An 8,633-nucleotide genomic window follows, 5' to 3' on the forward strand; every position below is an offset into this window, starting at 1 on the left:
TAAATCACTCCCGCCTCCTTCTACCCTCCCTGAGTAACAGCGTGCCAGGCCCTCCATGTCTCCATACACGCTGAGTACAACAGGTAAGTGCACTGAAGCGCGAGAGAGATGATATCTGGCCAGTTGCCAACACAACACAAGCACCGTAGCAGCCTTCCGACCTGTCTACTCAGCCGACACTGCCAAATTATCCATAACCCCCCCCCCCCAAAACCGCCGGTGAACTGAGATACATGCGTGACAAGAGCTCGTCTCTCCAGCGTAAGTGGAGAGCTCTGAGTGAAGGCGCTGACAGGGCAAGAGCAGAAAGACACCAAGGAGTTCATTTGAAAGGGGGGAAAGCTGGCAGGTCAACATCTGCTTTCCTCCGTTACTTGCTGTTGCTATGGAAACCAAGTCGCCACTGATCCCCCACTTCAGGATGGGAAGGAGGGAAGGAGGGAGAGAAGGAGGGATAAAAAGGTGCATGCAGAGGACTGATCCCACGGACGTACAGACATGAGGGATGTTTTCTTTATCCTTTTAAAAGGAGAGTCTCTGGCCACCTAGGTGGTCTGTAGATCCAGTGGCAGATTACCCAGAATGCACAAAACTCCCATCTGGAAGATATCTTACATATCAGTGTTAGTGGCTTGACGTGTCATGGTCAGAGTGATCCAGTGGCTGGCTGATATAAGTCCAGGCGAGGTGTAGTTGATCAAGTGGCTCCTTTTGAATTAGTTACCTATTAGGCCATCTAAAAAAATATTTTGTTTGCAGTAACAGCCAAAAAAAATAAAAATGGGTCGGTAGGTAGGTCATTTTTTTTTCAAGATTCAAAGTAAAAAAAAAAGTTCAATTTTGGTCATGGTGATTACGTAGGAATGAATTTACACAAATGCATATTGTGACGTGAACTGGACTGGCCTTCAACCAGTGCCTTCAGGCGCATTCATTGCAAACCTCATTCTGATGTAGGTTATATAGACCAGCCTTTCTCAAACTTCTTTGACCTGAGGCCCGGTCATGGCAGACTTTTGGGTCATAGGGCTCATCTACATGTACCCAGAAAGAAGGCTACAATAGCTCTTTGGCCACGTTATTTTGAAATTTGACTATACAATACTCAATGCTATACAGTGTACATTGCCAGCTCTGCTCTGTTTCTAAGGAAGTTCCAAAACAACATCGTTCTATTAAGTTTCGTTAAATAAATAAATAGCCTTCCAACAGGTTGAAGCGGAGCTTTGATACCAGCGTTATCGATTAGTTTCAGTTTCCCTCGCGCAGACGCGCGCATTGAATGAATGCTCATACCACCACTTTAATTGTAGGGCATCGATAGCAGAAACGTTTGTTTTTCGTCGATCCGCGGTTTCTTGATCAACTGCGCAGCAAATTATCAGATGAAGCACCGGGCCTAATTTCACTTCCACGACCGCGGACCAGCAGTCTCCATGTTGCGGACCCATATTTTGAGAAATGCTGAATAGACCACAACCAATTTCAATACTCCGACACGGTCACCGCTAGACTAGGGGAGAAGGATGAGAAAGATTCGCCCACAGTTCTTCCAGAACTTCGTGCCAAGTAAAAGCGTTATCAGTTTGTATGAATGAAACGAAGGTAGGGCCATAGTAGACATGCGTCAAACCAATGGTGTAGAGATGACGCCACAGGTTTTTAAGTGAGCCACGTTTGCATGTAGGCAAGTTATATTCACAATATTTGGGCCTACTAAAAGAAATATTATTTTATTGCATTTGTATTGGTTGTTTAGAGTAAAAAACAATCGGTCGGTATTAACGCAAGTTTACAACCGGCAAGTCGGTCGGACTAAAAGGGGAAAAAAAAAAAAAATATTTGGGTCGGTTCTAAATTGACAGGGTCGGTCGGGTTACGGCAAACAAAAATATTTTTAAGGATGGCCTTAGGTGAAACAGTTCTGATCAGTGTGGGTGCTGCTGCTCCATCCTATAATAATACTCTGGCAAGAGTCACTTCACTCCCCAACTGTCACTTGAGAAGCCCAAGGCGGAACTTATAAAGTGCTTCCAAAAGATTAATACTGTAAGTATCAAAGTCTCTTGTTTTACTCAGACCTCAAGGACAAGGTCGTTATTTACAAAGGCTTTCTCTTTTTTTTAAAAATGGACCACTTTAGGTAGATATCACATCGTTAGTTGGCAGTTTATCTTAGTTGTATATCAGTATGGTTGGTGTCATAATAAATTACAAGAGCAAAAGAAGAAGCACATTTCATAAGACACATAAAAAAGAGCAAAGACATCATATTGCAGACTGCTTGTTTAGACACAGAGCACGTCTTGCTTGTCTTTTTTGGCCAGCTGCCTCCATTTTGCGAACGGATAAGTGAAGCAGGGGCAGCTTCTCTCAGCCAAGCCTCCCTTTCATCCCTTGGCCCCATCTAAGTCCTGGTGCCGCTCCAACGCTCCCTAAGGGCAAAGTTCTGCTCAGTCCATAGCCGTGGCTTTTGAGGCTGTTTCAGAGGACAACGCCTTTGTAGTCGTAATTTTATATGTGGCTGAGACTCTGGTGACCCCACTGGCTCCCGAAGTCTTGGCCTTCTTCATGGACGATGAGGAACGTGGCCGGGCTACGGCTGAGGTAGATACTCCATAGAAGGTTGTTCTCCAAGTCTCTGTAGTTGTGTTATCAGCATTTGAGCCCACAATTTGAGGGGCAAATGTTGTTAATTTATGTCATTTGAAGTGTTTAACAAATGCTAAACATGTGCACAGTTTACTTGTCATGAATTCAGTCAGTGCAGGACCTCTTACTCCAGGGTTAAGGAGGGTTTGAATTTAAAATGGTCATCAAATTCCCAGCTCTTGACATCTTTCACAGCGGGGGGGGGGAGGTGCAGTTGAGACCTCCCACCACACAGGGGCACTGTGAAAGGGCAGAGGTGTTACACAGAGCTCTCATCTGGCTTGGACACCAGCTGCGTGTGCTTCCTCTTCTCCAGGATGCGGCTGAGCTCCTCGGTGAAGGAGTAGTAGAGTGGCGAGGTGCTCTCTGATTCGCTCTGGCGCAGCAGCACGTAGCTGTTCCCATTCATCTTCCTCAGCACGCTGGGTAGCGTCGCTGCCAGCCCGTTGGCGAACTCCGCCTCAGTCACGGGCGGTGGCGGCAAGGGCGGAGCGGGCGGGAGCAAGGCGTGGTCCTTGTTGGGCGAGGCCTGGCCCTCGCCGGGCACGATCTGGAGGAGCCCGTCAACGTGTGAGTCGCCCCTCCCCGGCCGGCACGTCCCGTTGCAGTGCGAGGAGACGGTGCGGAGCTCCAGGGCGCCGCCGCAGCGGTGGCGCTGGGCACGGGACAGCGAGTATTTCCCCCGCCGCCCGCTCACACAGAAGCCCACGTAGAGCAGCACCACGGTCAGCACCAGGCACAGCCCACCCAGGATGGTCACCAGGGACAGGTACATGGCCTCCATGTTTTTCAGGGACAGGAAGTCGGAGCGGGGCAGCAGGGGAGGGGCGGGTGGGGGAGGGGTCAAGGAGTGGGGCTGGGGCCGAGTGGCGGAGCTGGTGGAGCTCTGGCTGGGGGGACGAGAGGTGTGTAGACCGGGCTGCTGGGTGGTGAGGTCCTCTGTGCCGGCAAGGTCCTCGGGCGGCTGCGTGGGCTCGACTGCGGGGTCGGGCGGGTGCACCGGAGGTCGTTCCGTGAGGACGGCAACCTCGTAGGCGGCCATGGGCATGCGCGCGCCATTCTCCAAGGCGAAGCAGCGGTAGTGGCCACTCTGCTCGGGCCGCACGGAGATCAGCAGCAGGCCGTCGGTGCCCACACGGAAACCCGAGTCCAGCCCGTAGCCCTGGAGACGCACGCCATCGAGGGTCCACTCCGGCGATGCCACGTTGGAGCTCAGCTCACATTGCAGCAGCACATCGTCGCCTTGCATCACCGAGCGTCTGCGCTGCAAGACTGGACAGAAGAGGACAGATAAGAGAACATTAGAAGCACAACGGAGCTATTCACAATTCATGCCATTCACCCCATCCCATTATATACAGTAGCATACTATCATACGTATATTATCTCCTTTCTATGGGATATTGTGCCAGTAAAGCTATCTACATTCAAATTTCTTTTGTAGGAAGTTGGCTCACATCAAGCTGGTAATAGGAACCAGATAAAAGTGTAATGTAGAGCCGTAAGGAAAATGCTCTGCCATTACGCATGACCATTCAAATGCTTATGAATGCTTGGCGGCGCATTGAAAGTTAATCTTGAGCTCCGCGCATATGCACTAAATACAGTACCTTTATTCATAATACTGCAGAGAGTGAATTAAAGCCCTACCCATTCCAGTTCACAGACTAAAGCATACTCAAGCCCCATACACATTCAAGGCAAAAATGAGAATTCAATAAAGTGGACACATTAGCACTATAAGCTCTTTTAAGAGGAGCATCCCAGTGGGGCAGCGGCATACTTTTCACTTTGAGTAATTTCACCGCAGGCCTAAGTTAATGTGAGCACAACATAGCGCATCACATCTCCATGTCACTTTTCCATTACGGTGTCCTAGTCTCCAATCTGCGGTGTGTGTGCAGCTGTGTGTGTGTGTGTGTGTGTGTGCGGCAGAAGTAGGCAGGAGAGAGGTGTTTATAAGAGCTCCCGGCAGAGCCGTGAGTGTGTAAAATGGCCACCTACCATCTGCCGTCTCATTCTCACAACCCCGGTTCCCCTGCTGAATGTCCTGCGTCAGATTAGACCTGGGACACAAACAACAAAAACAGATGTGTGTGTCAGCTCTGAGACTGAGGAGGGGGACATAAAGACAGAAAGAAAGAAAGAAAGAAAGAAAGAAAGAAAGAAAGAAAGAGAGAAAGGTTCAGGGGAATCAGAAACAGATTGTTTAGATTCAAGGCAAGAAAGTAAAGAGAAAGGATAGGAAGCAAACATGATTTCTTCTTGACAACATCACAGTTTGTGTCATATTAGGCGTCAACTGCACAGCAGTTCTGGTGTAAAATAGAGCGAGACAGCATCTTGTGGCACAGCACACGTAGGCTAGGGATTTCTTCATGGGGCCATTGATTCTAGCTTTGAATGGTTCATTTCAAAGAGATCAGCAGCAGAGACAGCAGATAGAATCGATCAAACTCAGATAAGAACTACAAAGAGAGGCACGTCAACAGGAGCTGAAAGACGGGCGTATGTTGTGTAGAATGCGTGTGCATTTCAATGTACTGTAAGTGCTTGAGTGTGTGTGTGCATACCTTGTGTTGGAATGCATATGAAATGCATGCTTGTGTTCTGTGTACATTCTTTAGGTTGGAGTGTGTGTGTGTGTGTGTGTGTGTGTGTGTGTGTGTGTGTGTGTGTGCTCACCTGTCAGAGTGAGTTGAGACCTCCACACACTGCTCCCCATCCCCATCCCAGGCACAGAAGGGGTCTCTGGAAAACACGCAGTCATAGCAGGAGGCGTACCTGCCACAGGTGGACATGGGCAACTGCACCACCTCGGAGGCAGAGCCCACATACACACTCCTCTGCAGTGAGTACCACAACAAACACACACACACACACACACACACACACACACACACACACACACACACACACACACACACACACACATTAGTGAGACCTGGTACCCCTATAACTAATATTATTACTGCAAATCTAATTCCTTCTAGTATTGTTATGACTATGATTTTGATCTGACATCCACCCATCTCACCTGAGTTCCGGAGATGACAATACTGTCCACAGGCTGGGCCTGCTCAAAGAGCTGTAACTCCTCAATGATATGCAGATGACCTTCAACCTCTACAGCTCTGTGTAGCCAGCCCTCATCTACACAAAAGCATGCAGATGCACATACTGAATTAAACTTCAAACCCCACAATACATTAGTGAGCGCACCATAGAAAGCACTAATCCACTGTACATCACTACTATAATATAGCATTATATAATTGGTAATGAAATGTGTATGCTAATGGATAAAAAACAAAACACATACATGTGGCAAAGGTGGGCAATGACAAAGGTGGGTTATTAATATGAGACAGGACTCACCTGTCCCGATGAAAAGCACGCTGTACGTGTGGCCGTCCAGCGCAGGCTGGCTGTGGACGGCCAGCTGGGTGTAGTCCGTGCTGCGCTTGAACAGCAGGGGGCGCTGCAGCCGTGGCTGCACCTGCTGGAACATGAGTGGGTGCCGGCGCACAAAGTGCAACACGTCGTCCGGCAGGTCAAAGGACGAGTTCATGCCCTTGGCCCGCAGCCTGTCCGTGATGCACTGGACAGAGAGAGAGAGAGAGAAAGAAAAAGAAAGAGATGTCAGGTCACGTCATGTCACCTCATATCGCCTCATATCACGTAACACTGCACCATGTCAAACTGTTCACCTCAGGCCATATCCTGTCATAAGCTGTGCTATCCTAACAGAGGAGACGTCCATAGTGCTGTGTCGTGTAACTTCATGTCAAGTCCAGTGATTTCTAAGCACAGCATGCCATGTTTAGTTATAGCATTTTATAGAGGCTCCATAGTCCTTTCTAAAGCTTTGTGGGAGAAATGAGTGCATTTCATGTAAATGTCAATCTAACTTTAAGGGAATATTAAAGAAATAACACAGACAGTGACAGGCCATATGCAATTTGCACAGTCATCGTACCTCACTGGTGGTGATATTTAACAATAAACAACACCTTCCCCTTTTACAAAGAAACATGAGGGCTGTTTTTCCTACAGTAAAGGACAGAACTGGCGCTGTCTACTCAGAAAGGAAGACAGTGTTGATCCATCCATCACAGAACAGGCACTCTCTGACCAGAACAGAGCACGCTTTAGGGGTCTCTCTATGACAAACCATCTGCGTAGTGCTTCCGAAGACACACAGAGGCTATTGGTCGTCTTGTTATATTATCTGACTTCCAGCTCAAAGCTTAAAAAGCTTCAACAGTAGCCATATGCACACATGGTATACTACCGGTATATGTCTTCATATTGTTTCATTACTGACCAAGAGTAAAGTCATGAGAGTGCTGACAACAAGTCCAGTCCTGAGGAACAGATTAGAAGAAATGCACTGATGGAATAAAGCATTTCCATTCCACAGGGTTCAAGTCAAACTGATTGCAGTACAATAGGGGCTTTGGTGTGGGGGGTGCCTTTTGCCGTTTAAAGGTCTGGCATGAAACGGCTGACACGAGCACCAAGTCAAGAGGCTTAGATTTATCTCTCTGGCAGATGACTGGGGACCACGCCTTCACTCTCCCATTTTCACACTTTGTAAAAAGCACCGAAAGGTTCCTTGTCACACACACACACACACACACACACACACACACACACACACACACACACACACACACACACGCACACACATGCACACACGCACGCTAAAGCAAACTTCGAGCCTCACAATACACACTCAACTCAAAAGGCTCCTCGATCAGTCAGTGCACAAAAGCTCCTGATCATTTCCTACTCTGGATTATGCAGAGGGACTGCACTCAAACAGAGTGAGGTGCAAAGTGAGACGTGCCACTGGACGATAAATTATCTCATTAAGAAGTGTCACAGCTTAGAATGTGTCCAATATGGAAGGGGGGAAAACCCTATCAAGACAGATTTTCTGCCTTGCCATAATCTCCATGGCAAAGACTAAAACCCACAGCAATAAGTTGTCAAAGGATTTCGTTCATCTGAGCGTCTCTCTCTCTCTCTCTCTCTCTCTCTCTCTCTCTCTCTCTCTCTCTCTCTCTCTCTCTCTCTCTCTCTCTCTCTCTCTCTTCTCTACTTCTCTCTCTCTCTCTCTCTCTCTTTCTTTCCTTCTTCTTCCTCACACCCACAGCTTTGGGAGCAAGAGGATACAGATTAGGTGAGGCCTACTGTATGCTCTGCACCCCTGAAGTGCTGACTTACATATCTTACCAGTGGCTACTGGCAGCTGATTAAGCAGATACAAGAGCACTTCATACCATACAGATGCAAACTTAACTTGAAAAAAATAAGAAATCTCTCTCTCTCTCTCTTTTCCTGCTCACACACACAGAGACACACACACACACACACACACACAATCATGATCATACACATACATGGCAAACAAAACATAACACAACACAACCAATCACAACACACAGAATAGAATGTGAGAGAATTTGGTTGTATAAGTTTAGTGGAGAGATTTGGCCTGAACTCCACTGAATTGCACTCAAGCGACGCCCTGACGTACGCCTTCCCCCTCTGCTCAAAAGCCTAATCTGAAACAGTGACGGGGTTTACCCGACTGCAATAAGGAGCACATCAGAGGTCAGTATGAGGCTGTTCATCAGCGCAGATTAAAGCGGAGCCATCTCCTCCCCAGTTTGGCTGCTGACTGAGCCGATATATGATGCTTCTCCATTAAAAAATTTCATTATACTGCAATGTTATACCGAGGCAGAAGTACACATTATTATTGCCATTTCCTCGATGTATCCAGTGGCTCATTAAGATGGATTAGACCAAGAGACTGCTGACATGTAAATGCTTCTCTCTTCAGTAAATATTTAACTATCCTGATATAAACTCTCCCATTTGTAATCCTATACATCATCTCTGCAAACGGTTTTATAAGTTTACCCAGTTAGCGGATGGGAGGGTGAGGTGTGTGTGTGTGTGTGTGTGTG

The 8,633-nt window shown here is 47.6% G+C and overlaps 1 protein-coding gene across 2 annotated transcripts in view; it reads right to left on the reverse strand.

Annotated features, from left to right (window-relative positions):
* Positions 1-1,852: 1,852 nt before the first annotated feature.
* Positions 1,853-8,633, reverse strand: part of sema4ga (sema domain, immunoglobulin domain (Ig), transmembrane domain (TM) and short cytoplasmic domain, (semaphorin) 4Ga) — a 36,063-nt gene continuing 29,282 nt past the window's right edge. For both annotated transcript variants that reach the window (XM_048269533.1, XM_048269534.1), the window contains exons 11-15: positions 6,031-6,253; positions 5,690-5,805; positions 5,338-5,498; positions 4,657-4,718; positions 1,853-3,924 (exon numbers count right to left, since the gene is read on the reverse strand). In XM_048269533.1, the coding sequence (XP_048125490.1) occupies positions 2,912-3,924; positions 4,657-4,718; positions 5,338-5,498; positions 5,690-5,805; positions 6,031-6,253 (1,575 nt within the window). In that variant the 3' untranslated portion in view covers positions 1,853-2,911. The remainder of the gene's footprint in view (positions 3,925-4,656; positions 4,719-5,337; positions 5,499-5,689; positions 5,806-6,030; positions 6,254-8,633) is intronic.

Source organism: Alosa alosa, chromosome 18 (assembly GCF_017589495.1).
Source record: "Alosa alosa isolate M-15738 ecotype Scorff River chromosome 18, AALO_Geno_1.1, whole genome shotgun sequence".
Lineage (NCBI taxonomy): Eukaryota > Metazoa > Chordata > Actinopteri > Clupeiformes > Clupeidae > Alosa > Alosa alosa.